Genomic DNA, 23,250 nt, shown 5'->3' with positions numbered 1-23,250 from the left:
CGTCAGGGTTTGGCCGTATTTGTAATTAAGAATTGGTTCTTAACTGACTTGCCTAGTAAAAAAATAATGGATTTTACTTATATTGACCTAATATTAAAAAACAGTCATATGTATGTATATATATTTCTGTAGTATATTGCCCAACTTTTTAAAGTGTTGGTGCAATGTTGGTTTACAAAAGTCTTCCATCTACAATTTAAACAGTCGTTATGGCTTCATACCACAGCTCTTTACTGTGTAGTTGGGGGAACAAAGCAGTACAGGTTTCTCTGGTGTGTACATCAATCAATGTTTATTTTTGATTTGCATCAACATATTTTCAGTTCTTTTTTCCAGTAATCTCTATTACACTACTATAATATCAATAAGAACAAAAGGTGGTAGAATCCATTTAAACAAGACAAACTTTGCTGCCATCATTGAGAAAACAACCAGAGAAACGGTTGGCTTGGCCAGGAAACAACAGTGTGGACAAGAGTTCCAGTGACTAGACACAGCCAGAATAACCAGGTACAGTACCATGATTCATTTAACAGACATCTACAGAGAAAGAATATCCTATTTTTCTATGTTTTTGTGTTTTTCTTTACTCCCAGCCATCGTTGTTGTACAGTTGATATAAAATCTAAATAAACATACAAACAAAACACCCTTTATGTCAGGAAAAGTCCCGGTTTTCTTTTTCTCAGCCATTGAAGTTAACTGCACCGGTACTAACTCAACACAAACCTCAGAGACGGTATAGTACACATAGGGAAATAGATCTGTTCCCTCTTCATTAGACCACCACAATCAGTTATGGACAATGGCCTTCATATTGGCCTGGAAAGTAGCCAGGCAATCGAATCCAACTCTTTCTAGGGTCTGGGGCTGACTGGCTCCCAGTACAGTAGACTGTCTGTCCTTTAGGAATGTCTCACTAGCCTGAGAAGGAGCAGAGTGAAATGAATAGTGATAATGCAAGTTTTTACCTGTGTGTGTGTGTGTGTGTGTGTGTGTGTGTGTTTCAGCTGTGTTGTGTAACATATGTTGTGTGAGAGAATGGTTGCCTGTATGGTTATGGTAACCACCTTTCTGTGGTTCAAGGCAGGGTGGATATGTGAGCGTCGGTGAGGGAGAGTGAGTGACTGTTGTGGTCATAACAATCATTTAGACTTTCGTATATCATTTAAAAATACAAACATAACCTTTGAAAACAGAAAAATAAATGATGGTATTGTCATGTCACAATAGATCAGTTACGAGAGGACTTGTCAGTGTTACGTGTACACTTATTGACTTGTACAACATATACAATAACATGTATCATAGAACAATCTTTGTACATAGATGATCATTTAGGAGAGAAGAGGCTACCACCATCCACTAGGGGTGAGGATAAGGGGGGGTTACATTAAGGTCATCAAGAGCAATTACGAGTAAAACGAAGAATAGAAACACCTTTGCTCATATCAGTCTGGATTCCTTACATGTACCAATATGTGTAACATAGAAGATCCATATACTGTATGTGCCAACGACACTTGACAACCGCAAGACTCATGATGGTAGGCTATTGTTAGTCTCGCTCTTATTACATTTCTCCATATAGATCAACAACACGGACCGACCGCAGGATATTTTTGATCCGGAATGGTAGTAGTGTTTAAATGGATCTGACTCTACCTCAGTCTTTTAGCTAGGCCTACTCCTGTTCAACAAGACCCCTGGAGACTTCTGAAGCATAGTTTTCTCATCAACGTGCAAAAGAGGACCACTCTGGATACCAAAATGTAAACACGGGACCCACCACCCACAATAACATATGATGACACAATCCTCCAACTGACACCTTCATTCGTGAATTGCTTTGGCAGAAGAAAGAGTAAGAGTTTTGTCTTTACATGGGCTTGCGTGAGACACACACTGGCTCAACAAACTCATACATAATATGAGAAAGGCAGCAGAAGATTCCAATGAAGAAGCAACAAACAACAACAAAAACAAAACATAAAAGAAGGTGTCACAATTCTGTCAAAAGAACCAGAAACCCAGTAACAGCGACAGACACCTATCAGCGGCCATACTGAAAAGTTGGGCTCAGCTAGCCTACTCTTATCTACAGCAAACACGTCATTACTACCACATAGTATTAGCTCTTTGCTAGTTTACAGTAAGGGGCTTCACCCATCTTGATTTATGGCACGTGAATTATTACATCATGTTATATATGTTCAGATTAGAAATATAAACACACTCAATCCAGACCTCACAGTCTACTATCACCGTGGCACCTCAGCCAACACAAATCATTTCCATGACCGTTCACACATTATTAATCAATATATTCTCTGTGTTCACACATTATTAACCAATATATTCTCTGTGTTCGCACATTATTAATCAATATATTCTCTGTGTTCACACATTTCTGGCAGGTGAAATGTACCTTTTTTTTTCCTGGTAACAGGTCTAGTCAGTAGTAGCAGCCAAGAGAATGAAATTAGTGCCAGTAAAATTGACAATTCAGTTGTTCAGAATGTGTGGAGTGATATATGTTGAAAGACTAGATTGTGTTTTTGCACTGTGAGTACACCACAGAGATCTTGGATAACAATATAGGTTGAGCTCAGTGTCTAATGGTGGGAATATGAATAGTATCATCAGTAGTAGTTTTGTGTAAAGAAAGTATTGAAACTGAAATGATGTGTGTTCAGAATGTGTTCAAAAACCAAATGAAAGTAATAAAAAAAGGCAAACAGAAAAATGTGGCTTTATAGCTATGCAGGAATACATTTTCGTTTTTATATATCTTTTTTTCCATATTTCAAAAAATATAAAGTTTTTTTCATACTTTCTGTTGTTGGGTTATATTATTAAATACAAGTTTTCTCTTGTTTTATTTCCCTCTGTTAAAGTAGCATGCTGCTTTTTAATATTGCAGTTTAACTTTTTTTTGTAATCATCTGTTTAGTTTCATGCAGTCTTGTTGGATTATTAACTTTAGAGTATCTACACAGCAAGATCTGGGTAACCCACCCACACACACTGATGGACTGTCATCATCCACTTTGGGTTCCCCCTGTCGTACCAACTTACTTCCTGGTCTGTGTCCATCTCACTATAGTCTAGATAAGTGACTGCCCTCTGTCCAAGTCTTGTGACAATGATGTACAGACGGCCTACAGAGAGGCCCGTTAACACAGAGTCCCTCTTGTGTCTCTCTCTATCTCTATCGCTCTCATGTCCGTCGAGTAAAGGTCCATGTCCCAGCATAGTGCCCCCCCCCCCCCCCCCCACCAGGTGGAGGGGCAGTCACAGCCCGCTGTCCTGCCTTTAAAGCTGATACCATTTCTTGTCCTTATGTTTCAGCATCACCTGTGGAGAACAGATAGAAAAGAGACACAGGGTAAGATACATACCACCTTATAACACACCCCTCTTGCTTTCCACAAGTTGCTTCATCACACAATCACTGGCTGGGGGGGGGAGTCGTACCTGGTGGGCGTGTGTGGAGAAGGTCTCGGCGCTGTTCATCATGAGGGCGGTGCGTTCCTCCAGCTCGCCCAGTCTCTCTCCTCTCTGGTCCAGGGCGATGCGGGCTCGTGCCAGGTCCCCCACGACGCCGCCGGCTGCAGCCTTCATGTTCTCCAATCCCATTGGACCAGGGATGTGCTGGGCCAAACTCCGAGAGGCCTTTCCCGCTGCTGCCTCCCCAACTATAGGGAGATGGGGAGGGAGAAAGAAAAAGATAGAAAAATACATTGGAGAGATGGATAGGAGCGAGAGGCAGAGAGAAATGAAAAGATAAAGGGTGGGAAAAGGTTCACATGTGTCAAATTGTCTCTCACATACTTACTTGGTACACATAAATAACACACGTAAAATATAGAAGGTAACCTACACAGCTCCTCTCTGTCGAAGGTCTGGGCATTGCCCCCAAAGAAGCCCTTGAGGAATCCTTTGTTCTGGGCCTCTGGTGTTTCTATAGGAGTGAACAGCTCCCCCAGCATGTCCTGAATCAACACACCGCACACATTAATACACACACACAAATTATTACACACAAAAGAATGGCGCCGGAGGGGATGTCCGCCGTTTTACGAGCTCCTGACCAGTTTTGATATTTTGTGTTTTTTTGCAAGGTTCCTAACTTTTTTCCACATAATGTTTCGGCCATCGTTGCATATGACCAAAAATAGCTTATGGATATTAAAACAGCGAATACTAACCTCGATTTGGATGAGGACTTCTATTTCAACGAATTGGAGGCAAAGGATATAATGCTCATCCCAGACCAGGCCCAAATCCCTGTAATTCGGAGGAGGCGGAGACGGCGCTGTTGAGGTCGGGGTGCGAGATATCTAATGAGATCGCGATTGCGAGTGGATGAGTCGCCATTACCCTCCGTTCTATTGGTGAACGTGCAATCACTGGAAAATAAACTGGATGAGCTCCATTCGAGCCTATCCTATCAATGTGATCAGATGAACTGTAATATCCAATGTTTCACCGAGTCGTAGCTGACCAAGGAATATATAAATCTAGCTGTTTTTTCTATACATTGGCAAGACATAACAGCTGTGTCCGGTAAACTGAGGGGAGGGAGTGTGTGTCTCTTTGTCAACAACAGTTGTTACGCAATCTCTAATATTAAGGAAGTCTCAAGGTTCTGCTCATCTGAGTTAGAATACCTCTTGATAAGCTGTAGAACACACTATTTACTAAAATAGTTTTAATTTATATTTTTCAAAGCTGTCTATTTACCACCACAAACCAATGCTGGCAGTAAGACCGCCCTCAACGAGTTGTATAAAACCATAAGCTCACCTAGATGCAGCGCTCCTAGTGGCCAGGGATTTTAATGCAGGGAAACTGAAATCCATTTTACCTCATTTCTACCAGCATGTCTCCTGTGTAACCGTAACCATAACTCTATATTTCTGATTCCTGTTTACAAGCAAAAACTCAAACAGGAAGTATAAGTCATGAACTCAATACGGAAGTGGTCAGATGAAGCGGACACTAAGCTACAGGACATTTTCGCTAGCACAGATTGGAATATGTTCTGGGATTCATCCAACGACATTGAGGAGTTTACCACATCAGTCACCGGCTTAATTAATAAGTGCATCAGTGACCGTATGTACATATCCCAACCAGAAGTATTGGATTACAGGTAACATCCTCACTGAGGGAATGGCTAGAGCTGCCGCTTTCAAGGAGTGGGATACAAATCTGGCCGCTTATAAGAAAACCCGCTACACCTTCCAATGAACCATCAAACAGGCAAAGCATCAATACAAGTCTAAGATCGAATCCTATTACACCAGCTCTGACGCTCGTCCGATGTGGCAGGGCTTGCAAACTATTACGGATTACAAAGGCAACCCAGCCATGCGGGTGAATGACTGATCATGTATGGAGGAATCCTCACTATCACTGTTCCTCAACTTGGCAGTAAGCACAGAATATTGCTACGGGAACAACTGAGGTATCTCAGTTTCAAGGTCTCAACTTGGAGAGAGAGAAAGCCTTTTGTGAGGTCAGTCGAGCCAACGGTAATGATTAATTATGCTAAATCATGCAAATCTAACTTTTCCTTTCAACGAGTCTGACGAGAAGGATATCCTGCTTTCACTGGAACAGGCCCAGATCCATACCTTTTGCATGAAGAAAAGACACCGGAAAAGGGGAAGCAGATCAGGGATTCTTCTGAGAATTGGGAGGCGAGCAAACTCCCAATGCCTTCCATTCTTCTTGCTAACGTGCAATTGTTGGAAAATAATAACAATCGTAAATCGGTATTTTTGGACACCGATTTGATTTTTTTGTAAAAATTTTACACCTTTATTTAACTTGCAAGTTAAGAACACATTCTTATTTCAATGACGGCCAAGGAACGGTGGGTTAACTGCCTTGATCAGGGGCAGATTTTTACCTTGTCAGCTCTGGGATTCAATCTTGCAACCTTACAGTTCACTAGTCCAACACTCTAACCACCTGCCTTTCATTGCACTCCACGAGGAGCCTGCCTGTTACTCGAATGCAGTAAGAAGGCAAGGTAAGTTGCTAGCTAGCATTAAACTTATCTTATAAAAACAATCAATCAATCATAATCACTAGTTAACTACACATGGTTGATGATATTACTAGTTTATCTAGCGTGTCCTGCGTTGCATATAATCGATGCAGTGCGCATTCGCGAAAAAGGACTGTCGTTCTTCCAACGTCTACCTAACCATAAACATCAATGCCTTTCTTAAAATCAATACAAACATATATATTTTTAAACCTGCATATTTAGTTAATATTGCCTGCTAACATGAATCTATTTTAACTAGGTAAATTGTGTCACTTCTCTTGCAACAGAGTCAGGGTATATTCAGCAGTTTGGGCCGCCTGGCTCATTGCGAACTGTGTGAAGACAGTTTATTTCTTCCTAACAAAGACAGCCAACTTCGCCAAACGGGGGATGATTTAACAAAAAAGCTTGATCGTTGCACGACGGTACCTAACCATAAACACCAATGCCTTTCTTAAAATCAATACACAGAAGTATATATTTCTAAACCTGCATATTTAGCTAAAAGAAATCCAGGTTAGCAGGCAAAATTAACCAGGTGAAATTGTGTCACTTCTCTTGCGTTCATTGCACGCAGAGTCCGGGTATATGCAACAGTTTGGCCCGCCTAATTTGCCAGAATTTTACGTAATTATGACATAACATTGAAGGTTGTGCAATGTAACAGGAATATTTAGATAAAATACGGAACGGTTCTGTATTTCACTGAAATAATAAAAGTTTTGTTTTCGAAAAGATAGTTTCCGGATTCAACCATATTAAGGCTCGTATTTCTGTGTGTTATTATGTTATAATTAAGTCTATGATTTGATAGAGCAGTCTGACTGAGCGGTGGTAGGCAGCAGCAGGCTCGTAAGCATTCATGTATACCTTATACAGAACACCTTGTACAGTATATAGCCTGTACTGTATATAGTCTCGTTATTGTTATTGTGTTACTATTTTATTTTTATCTATTTGTTCATTTTCTTACTTTAAGTGCATAGTTTTCATTTCATTTTGAACCCCTTTTTAATCTCCCCAATTTCGTGGTATCCAATTGGTAGTAGTTACAGTCATGTCTCATCCCTGCAACCGTACAGACTCGGGAGAGGCAAAGGTCGAGAGCCATGCCTCCTCCGAAACACAACCCGAAACACAATGCACATCCAACCCGGAGGCCAGCCGCACCAATGTGTTGGAGGAAACACAGTACACCTGGCGACCTGGTCAGCGTGCGTTGCGCCCGGCCCGCCACAGGAGTCGCTAGTGCGCGATGAGACAAGGATATCCCTGCCGGCCAAACCCGAGCCAATTGTGCATCGCCCCATGGGCCTCCCAGTCGCGGCCGGCTGGGACAGAGCCTGGGCTCGAACCCAGAATCTCTGGTGGCACAGCTTTCACTGCGATGCAGTGTCTTAGACTACTGCGCCACCCGGGAGGCCTCTTAAGTGCATTGTTGGTAAAGGGCTCGTAAGTAAGCGTTTCAGCATTCGGCACATGACAAATAACATTTGATTTGATTTGACACACATTAATACACACACACACACACACACACACAACACAGATTAATACACACACATTAATACCTGCACACACAAGTACACACACACATACACATTAATACACACACACACACATTAATACACATTTCTAACCAACATAAACACACAGTAACACAGTCCTAACTAATCAACATAAACACACAGTAACAGTCATATCGAACCAGAGGCACACAACAGCAGATTACGCACAATGGGATTTGTGGATATTTAGGGATTGCAAGTTGGCTAAAAAAAGCACGCAGTTGATGAACCAGGTTTGAAATATTGTAGGTGAAGTCATCACTTGTCTGCCAATTTCAAAAAGGACGCTTGCTGAGAAGCATATCAGTGTTGGAGTTTTACTGTGCCAGCAGATGGCAGTAGGATTATGCTATATGTTCAGTCATGTTGCTGGATGAGAAGGACTGCATGTCTGAAGCTGGAGCTTCACCAATGTCTGCTCTTATTAGTGTGTGTTTGTTGTGATGGCTCTATAGCAACACACAGACACACACAGTGTTGGGAAAGCTACTCTGAAAGTATAGTTTTCCTAGCTACCGATTCCTTCACACTGCAATAAATTAAGTTACACTTCCGTTACAAAAATAAAACAGAATATATAACTAACAACTGGGTCTTAGATATAGAAATAATAGAACTAACAACTGGGTCTTGACTCTAGATATATAAATAATAGAACTAACAACTGGCTCTTGTCTCTAGATATAGAACTAACGACTGGGTCTTGTCTCTATATATAAACCTGATAGAACTAACGACTGGATCTTGTCTCTAGATATAGAACTAATAGAACTAACGTCTGGGTCCTGTCTCTAGATATAGAACTAATCTAACAGATGACCGCAAACAAAAGATGAGAAAGTATGAATTAGCTTTTTTTTGTATATATATATATATACTGTATATATCAACAGAGAAATGTTATTTCTACCAGTAAATGTGTGCTTTAATGTTGTTTTATTTTGCCACTGTGGTATAAGTGCGATTCATTAGTGAAAACTCCACTCCACTGCGTCATCCATTTTTCTAAGGTATTGTACAGAATGTCAGCGTTTAGTTTCAAGTGAGAATTGGGCAGGTCTGATGCCGAAAAAGAAAGGAAATTCCTGCCAACCATATTTTATTTGATCTTTGCTGAATGTATAGTGTGTAGTTCCAGTAGTTAGCTACAGCGCGACATGACAAAAAAAGTCATTAACTACTGAAAACACTACCTAGATTAGAATGTAGTTCAACTACCACCAAGCTACTGCAAAATATAGTTGAGCTACATGTCGTTCACTACTCGCCAACGCTGCACACACACTCCACCACCACGGAGTCAGCGCAGTGGAACTCAAACCACACATGACAAGCGTGACATTTCACTTCAATGGCCACTGTCATGATTGGGCTTTAGCAAAGGTATCAATTATAGCACCCATATATTTACTGCACCACTGGCTCTGAGAAATCACTCTGCCTAAGCTGCAGGACGCAATGTGCTGTCATACCCACAGAGCAATGAGATTACCAAGGATAGACACACAAACACATGCACAGATACGCATAGACACACACACACACACACACACACACACACACACACACACACACAAACAAGTACAGATCATTCTAAACTCCACAGTACACAAATGCACACACAGATGGGTGCTGACCTGTAGGTTGTCCGTCATCTCCTGGCTGTATGTGAGACGCTGTATCTCTGTAGGAGAGCTCAGATACAGGGCCTGGCCTCCGTTAGTGAAGACAAAGGTCCGGGCGATACGCAAGTCGGTCAGGGGAAGGTAGTTGATATCCATCAGGGGTCTTAGACTGGGCAAACTGGGAGGAGACAACAACAGAAAAAACACAACGCTGTCAAGGGTGGTAGTAGTAGAAGTCATCTCATGGGCCTGTAGGAATAGGTATTTTCGATCCATCAAGGGAACACGACCAAGACAGCTTTTAACAGGCATGAGAAAGACCGACCGTATACCTAAGGGTCATGATGTGTCCGTTGGCACAGAAGCAGGCCAGGCAGACGCTGTTGCAGACGGAGACAACGTCAGCCCGCAGGAGGAAGGAGGACTCGGTGATGTTGTGGGTGAACAGGACAGCCTGGGTGGGCATGAGGATGACCTTGGCCTGCTTCTCAGAGCACACAACGGCCAGGTGACCGTCACCGCACGCCTCCTGGGATGATGACGGGGAGAAGTTGATCAGCTTGCGCCTGCGGGTCCGGTCGGGGTCCTCGGGTCCGTTGGGGTCCCGCCACACCTCGTAGGGACTCTGAATGAGAGCGCCCCCACAGTCCAGGAAGGCAAATCTCAACACAGAGCCTTTTAGCATCAGGACGGTACCTGGGTGTGCCATGGAAAGAGGCAGATAAGATAAGAAAAGATAGCACTTTCGGTAACGTGACATCCGAGATCTTTTCTATATTCACCAAACATTCAATTCTTTCTGATCTTGCTATCTAATATTGACTAATATCAGTCATTGAAATGGAATGAGAGAGTAGGAGGGCAGCGAAGAATGCCTAACTGCAAATCCCATTATCACACCCACGTTAGCATATCGATAATCTCTTCTCAATTGTTGCTTAGGTGGGCTTGAAGAGTAAGCCCCTCCCCCACCACCATGCCCTCTGTTGAACCTGCACCCCTACATCCTACCCTGTGAGTCAGTGAGTGATTCCTCCATTACAATCCTGTCTAATGTCAATGACATCAAAATAACGAAGGCTAAGGCAGGCCACATTCAGGATCTCCTTCCCCCAGACCATCTATCATTCCCTCAGGCAGACAGGCTCACCACTGGGCCCCATGGTGATGGGCTCCTCCATCCTCTCCTCCTCTTCTGTGGGGATGGATATGGGCAGGAGCAGGACCACGCCCAGGCTGGTGCCCACCCACAGGCAGGCGGTAGGCAGAGCATCGCCCTTACGGCCGTAGGACTCTCCGAACTGCAGCGTGGTCACTGACTCCTTGGTGTCGCGATCAATGCTGGACACACTGGAGCTCCGCGAGCGACTGAATGAGTTCTCTCTACTTTCTGCTTTACAACAAATTCCGGGGAAGGACACAGACACAATGAGGCAGAGGGGGGAGAGGGAGGGAGAGAGAGAGAGAGAGAGGGAAGGAAGGAAGGAAGGAAGGAAGGAAGGAAGGAAGGAAGGAAGGAAGGAAGGAAGGAAGGAAGGAAGGAAGGAAGGAAGGAAGGAAGGAAGGAAGGAAGGAAGGAAGGAAGGAAAACAGTAGACAGAGTGGAGAGAAGAAGAGAGAGAGAGAACAGGAATAGGACAATGGAGTATGCAGACAGACAGAAAACAGAGGGTGATATACAAAAAGAGAAACAAGGCAATAAGACCAGGAAGAGAGAGATGTGGAACATAGAGAAGGGAGAAAACAGCTGCTTAAAAGGGGGGAGAGACAACGAGCAGCCAAGTGAGAGCATACACACACGTGCAACACACACACACACACACACACACACGCAGAGACAGACACACACACACACCACAAACCAACATGAAGTCACAGCTGTAGTGCTTAGTTACAGTTGGATCCATCTATGACTCATTTGATTATGGCCCAATGAAAGCAAACACACAGTACGAAACCATTTCTGTCCTTTTGAATTTTCCCATTATTATGTTCTCTCACTCACTGCAGGTTCAAGAAATACCCTGATGTGCATACATACACACACAAAACACAGGTACTCATACTGTACACACACACACACACACACAAAATAGGTGGACGCGCACACACACACACACACACACATCACATGAAAACACACAGATTGTGTTGACCCCTTGCCTTGCTAGACATTCGGATCCTCCATTACATATTTATAGATTTAGCCTCCTGCCTCCACCATAAAAGTATTTCTGTATTGCCCAAGAATGATTCATGCACTTCTCAATTATTTACAACCTGACTATGTGCTGCCTGGGCTTGTTCTACAAACACCGTAGACTTTATAACTTAACAGCGGCTGGGGATTTCTGCATTGCCCAAGGTTCACTCTTAATATTTTCATTCAAAAAGCAAATGGAACAAATTGGAAAGGGCTCTAGCTAAACACTGCTTTCTCTCTGCCCTACTCTGTCTTTACTAACAGTAGAAAATAAAAAGTGTATCAGAATAAAGAACCAGCACATCATTAATGCACCTCATGGCATTTCACAGTGTCTTGGATTATCAGGCAAGCAAACAAAACTGAACAAGCAAAAACGCAGCAATAAAGATGTGTGTCCGTGGCATGCAAACATTAGGACAGTGTACACTAAGCACATACAGAACAGCTGTACCTTGGACACAGCACACACTCCTATAAGCCATGGAGAGATAAAGTACACAACCGTGTTCATCCTGTCAACCCCAAAGTACAAGAGCAACAAGCGTGTGTCCCTGAACATCTCTAGACAGGACATGGACGGTGACAGAGCAACGTGGGGCCACAGGACGGACGTACTGGACCGACGGAGTTGGGGACAGTGGGCCGCACGCGGCGGTGCACTGCGCCCCCCTTACCTCTCTCGCTCCAGTTGTAGGAGGTGGTGTGGTGCTCGTCGTGGGAATACATACTGACTCCATGCAACTGCTGAAGCATTGCCCTCCTGGACGCATGGCCACCTATTCCCCCACATCACAACCCCCATCCAAACCCCCAACACCAACCAAGCCAGCCGGAAAACCAGCCGACAGAAGGACAGACGGGACAGACGGCAATACCAGAGATAGACAGAGGGGGAGAGAGAGAAAAACAACTCAGCTGGGATGAGCATGGTTAGGACAAAAGAAAAAGGAGAAACAGACGTTTTTATCCCTCCAGCAGAAAGAAACTGCCTAACCCTCCTCCCCCTGCCAAACTCCTCGGACCATACATGACAAGTGAAACCTGTTTCTGTGACTAATCAATAGGGATATGAAGAGAAATAACATCCCTCCAGAAGGCAGTACAGCCGAGCCCTGTTTAGGGCGACGCTACGCTACAACGCTGCCGGCTAGCATTGAGGCTAGAGAATATAATGGCTTTTGTTGTCGGGCCTGTGTCCAGAGTGGCAGCTCATTTTCTGCCGTGTGTGTCCGGGTTATGTTTGTGCATGACAGAGTCTTCAAGGTGGTAGCTAATGAAAGTCACGCACAGTGGCACTCGGACAGGACACGGGGACCCCCAAGGGGGCCAAGCAGGGATTTAGTAGGAAGAGGGAGGGGAGGAGGAGGAGAGAAGAAGGGGGGGAGGGAGGGGAGGAAAGTAAAGAGGAAGGTAAGGAGGGAGGGCAATGCTTCAGCGACTCAAGACACACATAGACAGTATTGTGGAGAGACGAGGACAGACAGACGCCCTGGAGCTACATCTGACACCTCAGTCAATAACTTCATCACTACTAGAATGAAACCCATAGGTTTCAGCAAGTTAATACCCCACGTACCACCCAGGGAGTGAATGACCAAAAGCGACCACTTTGGCCTCATGGGAGGAATGACGAAAATCTGGTGTTTCTATGTCAAACAGTTTTGTTATATTTCAGTCTTCTGTGATGTGTATAAACTCCAAATGAAATGCATTTCAACTCTATATCTGACATGGTACAGGTGTCTTATTTCTTTTAAGCCCATAACCATGTGTGAGGTGTATACTTTTGTTTAAAGTAGATTTGTTTAAGACTACCAAGAAACACTCTGTGTGACCCTGATTTAGCCCACTGCAGTAAAAGGTTACAGCGATCAATGTCTTTGTCCAGTCACAGTCATTGTGTGCTCCTAACAATGTCAAAGCTGTAACTATGTTCACAGGCCATAATTGCCTCATGTTGCATAGCTTTAATATTTCATTCTCTGTCAGACAGGGAGGCATGTTGTTTATGTTGTGCCTGTCCCCTTTCTCTGGTGTGTGTGTCGTCAGGTGTATGAGTGTGTGTGTGGCGTCAGGTGTATGAGTGTGTGTGTGGCGGGTCGCCTGGTGTGTGTGTGGCGTGTCGCCTGGTGTGTGGGCCTCATTACAGGAACTCAGCCCTTCGCACCGCTCATTGACCTTTCATTATTCCAGTGACCCTGCTGTTTCATCGCTGTGGTAACCCAGCCAGCGCCAGCGACAAACTGAATGGGTAAGGGGGTCGCATTGCCTGATGGGAACACCAGCATAACACACGCCATAGACTGGGCATGTCCTAAATGGCACCCTATTCCCTAAGTAGTGCACTATTTTTGACCAGAGCCCTATGGGTCCTGTTTAAAAGTAGCGCACCATAAAGGCAACAGGTGCCATTTAGGACACAGCTATAGTCTCCATGGTGAGAGGAAAAGATATTTAAACATAGTTAGTGAACCACCCAGGGCATATATAGCACTAAAAATACTTTAACACCGCCTGGTCTCCCATGTGCTTTGACATTTTGAGGAAACCACTTTAAGATCCACCTGTTGAGCTGTTGGCTAGTTTTGATACGGTCACACAGTTCGAGTTCAAATGAGGTGATCTGTCCTTTTACAAATTCTTTTCATTTTTCCGGTGTGTCACCGTAACCTCTCACCCACCTTACCGTGTGAAAAGCTTTGAGAGAATACGTATTAGGCCTATTTGCGCGGTCAATGACTCCTCATTGTTATCTAGGCGATTCCCAATTTCGCACTCTGGCGACTTCAACGCGTCGACGACGCTGATCTAGGTTAACTAAAGGCTTTCACACGTCCTGCCGTCATTTAATTCCATTACGAACAGAAGTCAAGGTTCTGAGTTACAGCGAAATTGAACAAACTACATTTTGGCACTAATATTCTGTTCTAAAGGGGTTTTATTACTATTCTAACCCAGGAGCTCTGGGAATACATGTAAACTAGGCATTTATAGCATGTCAGTATCAATCTGATCAGTAACAAAGGCGACTGTGGCCTTCATTAAAACATGGAGCGTATGCTAATGTGGAACACAGCAGACTGCAGCCTGCCTCCCAGCTCCATGGGTTCTGCCTTAATGGAGGATTTGTTCAGGAAATGGAAATACAAATCACACAGTTTTTGTGAAAGTGTGCATGCCGGTGTGTGTGTTTTGAAATCTTCAGGAATAGAGATTCTTATGTTGCCATTACCATGGATAAATTTGTCGTTTCCCTTCTCTCCCTGTCCACTTCTATCCCTGACAATCACCCACTGTCTTTGCAATTCGGGAGCAGCTGCTACTTTTGACAAGTTAAAATGTTTTGTTCTCCGGACAGCCTCGGCTAATCAAACACAACTCAGCGTGAGGACCGAACATCCTGCGGTAGCCCGTGGCTGGTCCAGGGTCCAGGGTCCTCTTGGAACACAACTAGCTCAGTCTGCCTTCCGTCCCTCCCTACCTGCCTGACCATCTGTCTGATCTGACGCTCCAGCTGGGTGATAGAGCCCTCTGACGCCGGCGCAGGTCGGCTAACTGTGACGTTTTGGAAGCAGTCCCCATCCTCTCTGTACCGCGGAGAGATTAGCTGGAAGGACCACTGGTGTCTGTCTGCTAATCCGTCCGGATCGGGATGAACCAGCCAGGCCACGGTAGTGCTAGTGTGACCTGGATAGGAAGAGCTTTGGCCAGGCTTACAGTACTCAGAGTACCCCTCGGTCTGTGCACTGACAGGACAGCACACAACAGCAGATCAATACCAGGTCAAACGTTTGGCATCCTGAGAATGACTCAGAAAGGTCAGAGAGTGGATTACGCTAACTCTCTGATAGAGAAGGATTGTATAACACATCTATAAGTAATGTTTGACATTCTGAGGAGCAACAGTATACATACATTAACCTTTAGATGTTGACATAACCACTCATAATAATGTATAGTTTTAGTATGCAGCTCTTGAAATAATATCTGGATATTCCGATCCATAGTGGTAATCTGGATGTTCAGATCCATAGTGGTAATTTGGATGTTCAGATCCATAGTGGTAATCTAGATGTTCAGATCCATAGTGGTAATCTAGATGTTCAGATCCATAGTGGTAATCTAGATGTTCAGATCCATAGTGGTAATCTAGATGTTCAGATCCATAGTGGTAATCTGGATGTTCAGATCCATAGTGGTAATCTGGATGTTCAGATCCAGTGGTAATCTAGATGTTCAGATCCATAGTGGTAATCTGGATGTTCAGATCCAGTGGTAATCTAGATGTTCAGATCCATATTGGTAATCTGGATGTTCAGATCCATAGTGGTAATCTAGATGTTCAGATCCATAGTGGTAATCTGGATGTTCAGATCCAGTGGTAATCTAGATGTTCAGATCCATAGTGGTACTCTAGATGTTCAGATCCATAGTGGTAATCTGGATGTTCAGATCCATAGTGGTAATCTGGATGTTCAGATCCAGTGGTAATCTAGATGTTCAGATCCATAGTGGTAATCTAGATGTTCAGATCCATAGTGGTAATCTGGATGTTCAGATCCATAGTGGTAATCTGGATGTTCAGATCCATAGTGGTAATCTAGATGTTCAGATCCATAGTGGTAATCTGGATGTTCAGATCCAGTGGTAATCTAGATGTTCAGATCCATAGTGGTAATCTAGATGTTCAGATCCATAGTGGTAATCTGGATGTTCAGATCCATAGTGATAATCTGGATGTTCAGATCCATAGTGTTAATCTAGATGTTCAGATCCATAGTGTTAATCTAGATGTTCAGATCCATAGTGGTAATCTGGATGTTCAGATCCATAGTGGTAATCTGGATGTTCAGATCCAGTGGTAATCTGGATGTTCAGATCCATAGTGGTAATCTGGATGTTCAGATCCATAGTGGTAATCTGGATGTTCAGATCCATAGTGGTAATCTGGATGTTCAGATCCAGTGGTAATCTAGATGTTCAGATCCATAGTGTTAATCTGGATGTTCAGATCCAGTGGTAATCTAGATGTTCAGATCCATAGTGGTAATCTAGATGTTCAGATCCATAGTGGTAATCTAGATGTTCAGATCCATAGTGGTAATCTGGATGTTCAGATCCATAGTGGTAATCTAGATGTTCAGATCCATAGTGGTAATCTGGATGTTCAGATCCAGTGGTAATCTAGATGTTCAGATCCATAGTGGTAATCTGGATGTTCAGATCCATAGTGGTAATCTAGATGTTCAGATCCATAGTGGTAATCTAGATGTTCAGATCCATAGTGGTAATCTGGATGTTCAGATCCATAGTGGTAATCTAGATGTTCAGATCCATAGTGGTAATCTAGATGTTCAGATCCATAGTGGTAATCTGGATGTTCAGATCCATAGTGGTAATCTGGATGTTCAGATCCAGTGGTAATCTAGATGTTCAGATCCATAGTGGTAATCTGGATGTTCAGATCCAGTGGTAATCTAGATGTTCAGATCCATAGTGGAAAGGTAATGCATCAAATCTGCACAGCACTTTTAACAATATTAGCTGCCGCTGTGACTATACAATCTAGTAAATGTCCCTCTATCCTCGGTAAGGAGGAGGACTGTGTTCATAAACCATGCAAGGCTCTCTGTGTTTAAGAGCCTATTATCGCCTATGTAAACGCCTATGTAAATGCATATTGAACTTGCATTTAGTTAAGGTGCACACAACCCCACCTCCTGAATATAACCAGTAGAACATTTCCTTTGTGGATGTTACATTCTACTCAGGATTAACAGGCCTGGGCAGCTGACCTCAACACTCAACACATTTCACCGTCATTTTGTCCATTTTGAGAAAAGGACCACATCCCGACAGACTGGTTCTATTAATGGGCCAGGAGCTGAGTGACAGTAAGCTGCTATAAGACAAGGGCTGCGGCCCAAATGGTAGTTTGATGTTGTCTCGAGCTGTCCCTACAGCGTTCTGACTGTGACTAAAGAAGGCTGACTGACAGGGAGGTATGATTGCACGTAATGGCATGTTGATACCCATCCTGACAGCAGCCGTTTTCTCTCACAGCGTTTCGCAGGGGAGAGGTAAACATTTTGGCTCAACAAGGAACAGAGTGAAAGTAGATGTGAGTAACCGCTTGACAGTGTCAGATGAGAGGATTTCCTCTGTTTGATGTTATTTGTGGCAGGACGCCTCAAGACACATTCGAGCACAACAATGAAACATACCTACGCTCTGTAACACGGGACAAACATATGACGATAACCTTCCTATTGAGGTAGTAACCAGAGATCACAAATGCAATGGTTGAGAAAACACTGGACAAACAACCAGCAGCATTCAGATACATTCAGCCAAGTAGCAACATCTGGGATAGTATTGCAGTCAGATAAGCACCTAGAGGGAGTTAGACAGGTGTATATATATATATATACATACACATATACATACACCTTTACATACATACACACACACACACATACATACATACATACATACACACACACATACCACACAGTACAGTATGGAATGGAAACACCTACTGGCGCCACACATACAGCACATAGATATACACACACAAACACCCACCCTGTCACCATTGATACACTAACACAGGGACGGTATGGGTGGTACAAAGTGAGGGTGTGGGCTTTAGTGTTGTGGTGTAGTCACATTGTGGTGGTGTGGTGGAAAGTGAAGGGCTGTGAATGACAAGTGAGGTCACAGCGGAAGGGCCGCTGGAGTATGTGCGAGCAAATGTGTGTGAAAATCCCCAACAATTTGTCTTCAGCAAAACCTTTTTGTGAACTTTGACTTTATAGCTGTTCTCTTACAATTTTACATGTGGCGAAACATGTTTTGAAGTGGTCAACTGTAATCATCTACCCTATCAATATAACACTCATCACAGAAAATGCTGAAGAGAAAAGTCCCACAGTATCCACCCTGCTATATGGTGACTAACCAGGAGGGACATAATACTGTAACATTCAATGTCAGTTATACTTCAGTAATACAGCATTCACCATTTTTTCTTCAGGATAGAAAAGTCAGAGAAGGCACAATCAAAAATGAATGAGAAAACAGCAGATATCCCACCAACCACAACCACAACCCAACCAACCTCTCACCCCCTACCTGTTGATGACTGGCAGACATGCACTTAGGATGGGAGGATGAAAAGGTTAGGAAGAGAGTTTCAGGGGAAAGGGACAAGCACACACCTTCTGTGTGGGAGGAAACAGGCAAAGAGATCTCCATGCAAGCGGCGGACTGGGCCTTGCGGAAGGGCGGTCGGCCAGGCCCTCTCCGGGTGAGCCGCGGGCCCTCGGGAACCCCTGTGATGCGAGGTTTCCCCACGGAGCAGGGCTGGGAGGTGGGACTAGTGCAATGTCCATTGACATGATCTGCAACAACGGTAAAGCATTAGCAAACGACTTAAGGAAAACAAAGCAGAGAGAGAGGGGAAAATGACAGAGGTAATGAGGTTAGAATGAGAGATCTAGTTAGAGAGATAGAGAGATAGGTTGAGGTTAGAGTTAGAACGAGAGATCTAGTTAGAGAGATAGAGAGATAGGTTGAGTTTAGAGTTAGAACGAGAGATCTAGTTAGAGAGATAGAGTTAGAGAGACGAAGAGAGATAGAGTTACCTGACCACTGTGACTGACCCAAACTTAAGGAAAGCTTTGACTATGTACAGACTCCGCGGGCGTAGCCTTGCTATTGAAAAAGGCCGCCGTAGGCAGACATGGCTCTCAAGAGAAGACAGGCTTTGTGCACACTGCCCACAAAATGAGGTGGAAACGGAGCTGCACTTCCTAACCTCCTGCCAAATGTATGACCATATTAGAGAGACATATTTCCCTCAGATTACACAGATCCACAAAGAATTAAAAAACAAACACCAATTTTGATAAACTCCCATATCTACTGGGGGAAATTCCACTGTGTGCCATCACAGCAGCAAGATTTGTGACCTGTTGCCACAAGAAAAGGGCAACCAGTGAAGAACAAACACCATTGTAAATACAACCCATATTTGTGCTTGTTTATTTTCCCTTGTGTACTTTAACCTTTTGTACATCGTTACAACACTGTATATATTATGACATTTGTAATATCTTTATTCTTTTGAAACTTCTGTGTGTGTAATGTTTACTGTTAATTTTTATTGTTTATTTCACTTTAGGATATTATCTAACTCACTTGCTTTGGCAATGTCAACACATGTTTCCCATGCCAATACAGCCCCTTGAATTGAATTGAAATTGAGTTGGAGAGAGAGAGAGAGAGCGTTAAAGAGAGATAGTTAGATTTAGATGGAGACAGAGAGTTAGAGAGATAATTACAGAGAGATAGAGAGAGAAAGAGAGTGGAAAAGCATTCAAAATATAGGGAGAAGCTTTTTACTCAATCCATGCCAAGAAAATAAAAAATATACAAAATAATATTGATTAAAATAAATAAATAGATTCACAGGTGATGGTAAAGTACATTCGGTCGGACCAGGCATTTTACAGAGTCTTTCATCTTCCCTTTGTTTTTGTCCTCAAGTGGCATTGAGAGAGTTTCACACTCAGTACCGAACTTTATTTTACTTTTGAGAGGTGCCGACGAAACTCAGGTAATACATTTTTGACCAGTAAGGTCCTCACCAGACTAGCATCAGGAGCGGTGCAGCACTTCAAACATTTAAGAAATCAGAGACCTTTGGGTGGATTCCAGAGTGTATCAATATTTGAATAGAGTTGGTTGATACTGTAGGTATACAGTGTAGGTATACAGTGTAGGTCCATGAAACAGCATACTGGACTGTCTGATGCCTCTGAGACAAGGTGGGTACATGTATGGTGCCTGCTCTGAATTGTGTATATTCATATTAATACGCGTGGGTGCCCACACTTGCTTGTGTGTGTGCGCATGCACGTGTGTGTGCGTAGATGCGCATGTGCGTGTGCGTGTGTGTGCCTGCTCTCTCCAATGGTATTTTCGTGCCAAAGACTCTATGTTAATGAGACGCAATTTCTTTTGGGGAGGGGGGGATTCTATGGGCTTGGCGCCTATTCCGCAGCTCGTCAGCCTGTGGCTTCGTCAGCCAAACAGGGAAAGCTCTGCGCCGCCAAGAGACTAAGAATTAAGCAGCTGACGACGTCTGTGCCAGATGCAGACCACTCTGCCGCTTCCATGTCTTCACTGTCAAGTAAACAAAACTTTGGCATTTTATTGACTGACAGCTCCCAGTGAGGTAGCACTCCACCAGTGCTACACTCCAGAGCAGAAATCAGTGTGTGTGACAGGGAGGCTTGTTGGGAGCAATCCTCGTTGAGTGAGAACTGCATTCAGAAAGTTGGCATTAGCCTGGGTGCCAGTCTGCTTCTGCTCGCTTGCCAACTCCTTCTAGAGATTGTCATGCAAAAACATGTTCGTTTTGACAGTGGAGTAGGCAAACGCACAAACAGATCTGGGACCAGGCTAAGTTGGCCTCGTGTTAACTACTGAATATGCCAGACAGGAATCTCTAGTGGGTTGTCTGTTTAGCTATGGTGATTTGAAGGAACACACACTCCTAACACCAAATCCCTTGTTAGGCCCATTGATGCAAATCTGGTTCACTTTCTAAGTGAGGATGAAAGACTCTGTGGTGCCACCCAGTCCGCGTGCGCCTCCAGTCCAGTTTCACAGCAGGCTGTAGCAGGGCAATAGCGGGCTTGGAAACTGAGGATAGCTCTAGTGCCAATGAATGTGCTACATGACTACGCCATTGTGTGTCTGGCTAGCACTTATCATCATGGTTGGGTGTGCCAATCAGTGGTTTGTCCTGGCACAGTCTAAAGGAAACTGGTCCACATCAGAAAAATGGCAGTCTACCCACCCCACCTACACACACTCACTCTCTTTTTCTCTCTATCTCTCGCTCTAACACACACACAGACACAGACACATACAGTACACACACACGTTCGCGCACACACACACACACGCAGGTTCAAGTAATTTAATCACATGAAACAGTCCCACTTTGTAGCAGCTGTATCCTTGACTAATGACAGACAGCTGCTCATATTCTATTTGAACTAATTACATAGGTGCATTACTATGTTAACAGCCTAAACAGGGCACTGATCACGGTTGAAATATATTTTTGTTCCACTGCATTAATGTACAATTGAATTTGGACTGCTTGGAATAGTGCTTGAACCTTTTTTGATTAGCCTCCAATTGTTGTTCAACGTTTAAAAGGAGATACATTTCCCAATGCGGTAGGTGCATTTTTGCTATCAACTATCATCCTTTTCAGTTTAATTTCCTGTTAAATGATGGCTTGTTTACCCGACACGGTCTCACTCTAAAACTACAGCCACACATTTCAAACCTGTTGAAGGAAACAGTTGTCATTTCACAGATGTCATACTGTAGATATTGGCACATTAGTGTACTGTATATGAATTGAAAGAGGCTTATAGTAGAGGGATATAGTAGGACAGGACAGAGCAGAAGCATGAGCGAGAGAACCTGTGACTGCAAGGGGTGTAGGAGCTCAAGGGATGTACTGAGAAAGAGCGTGTCGCTACAGTCTACAGGAAATGCAGAATGGTCCAGCAACAATGGAGCAAGTCCCGTTGGAGAGACGAAAATGATCCAATCACGATGGAGCAAGGCTGTTTAGAGTTAGAGAATGGTCCAATCACAGCATAGAGCAAGGCTGTTTGGAGATAGAAAATGATCCAATCACGATGGAGCGAGGCTGTATAGAGAGACAGAGAAGGGTCCAATCTCAATAGAGCGAGAGTACATTTGGAAATGCATCTCCCAAAACGATATGGGCATGAGGTAAGAGCCACCTTTGGAAACACTTGCAAAATGTACGATAAACAAAAAAGCTTAAGACAAGTAAAAACACAGACATAGAAAGTCAAAGGAGAAGAACAGGCCATTCAGTCTCATCATGAGCTGGTCGAGGAGAAGAAGTGAGTGATAAGAAAATACTGCTGGTTGCGTGAAGAGGAAGCTACTTGATGTGAACAACATAAACAAAACAAATAGAAAATGTATATCTGCGCATAACAGGACAAAAGAGGAAGTAAATGAATCAAATGAAACGAGGGTAAAAACTGCTGGCTTTCGCCTACCGTACCAAGATCAGTCTTAAGATCTGTTGGCAGACTTAACTTTCTGCCGGGTCCCTTTACTGTAACAAAAGACATAGGAAAGAAAGGAGCAGTTAATGTTTCCAAACCAAAATGGAAGCAAAAGTAAAAGCCAAACGATGCAGAAAACAAAAGATCAAACGAAACAAAAACTGAACAACGTAATACGTGCAAAAGTGTGCAGTTGTCGCACATGGCAGGCAGATGCAGAGGCCATTCCCATCATGCTCCATGGTTTTCCCAGGCCAGTGCTCCCAGTCAGAGAGTGTAGACACGGGAACAGTGAAAGCAGTTCTAGAAACAGGAACCGAGAAACCCGTTTTCGGGCAAGACTCCTTCCCAGTGTGTCTTCCAAGTCTTCCATTCTCTGGCCACTCAAAAGCAACTGATTTAAGTAGAGGTATTTTCTGATTGTTTGTTTAATTTATTTCTGTATGTTCGGGTTGGCAGAGTTCACTAAGGCCTGGAGGGTTTGGCATAAGAAACATAAATAAACTGGGAACTCAAAAACACAAAACAGATTGGAAAGAAACAAACAAGTTCAACATTTTGCAAGCATTTTGCAGTATATACAGAACTGCAAAGGTACATGTTGAGAGACGGTCATTAATTTTTCCTCAGTCGATTCAAAGGACATACCATG

General features: G+C 43.6%; 1 protein-coding gene across 6 annotated transcripts in view; it reads right to left on the bottom strand.

Moving 5' to 3' along the window:
• Positions 1–270: 270 nt before the first annotated feature.
• Positions 271–23,250, bottom strand: part of stxbp5l (syntaxin binding protein 5L) — a 218,138-nt gene continuing 195,158 nt past the window's right edge. The window contains exons 22-30 of one of the 6 annotated variants that reach the window (XM_031805714.1): positions 22,595–22,648; positions 18,684–18,866; positions 12,138–12,239; positions 10,408–10,647; positions 9,590–9,953; positions 9,270–9,435; positions 3,884–3,995; positions 3,478–3,698; positions 271–3,357 (exon numbers count right to left, since the gene is read on the bottom strand). In XM_031805714.1, coding sequence (XP_031661574.1) covers positions 3,316–3,357; positions 3,478–3,698; positions 3,884–3,995; positions 9,270–9,435; positions 9,590–9,953; positions 10,408–10,647; positions 12,138–12,239; positions 18,684–18,866; positions 22,595–22,648 — 1,484 coding nt within the window. In that variant the 3' untranslated portion in view covers positions 271–3,315. The remainder of the gene's footprint in view (positions 3,358–3,477; positions 3,699–3,883; positions 3,996–9,269; positions 9,436–9,589; positions 9,954–10,407; positions 10,648–12,137; positions 12,240–18,683; positions 18,867–22,594; positions 22,649–23,250) is intronic. The other 5 variants (XM_031805716.1, XM_031805719.1, XM_031805717.1 and 2 more) reach the window with 5 other exon arrangements.

The sequence above is a fragment of the Oncorhynchus kisutch genome, linkage group LG26 (genome assembly GCF_002021735.2).
Source record: "Oncorhynchus kisutch isolate 150728-3 linkage group LG26, Okis_V2, whole genome shotgun sequence".
In the NCBI taxonomy this organism is placed as follows: domain Eukaryota; kingdom Metazoa; phylum Chordata; class Actinopteri; order Salmoniformes; family Salmonidae; genus Oncorhynchus; species Oncorhynchus kisutch.
This window is presented reverse-complemented; position numbering and strand designations above follow the sequence as displayed.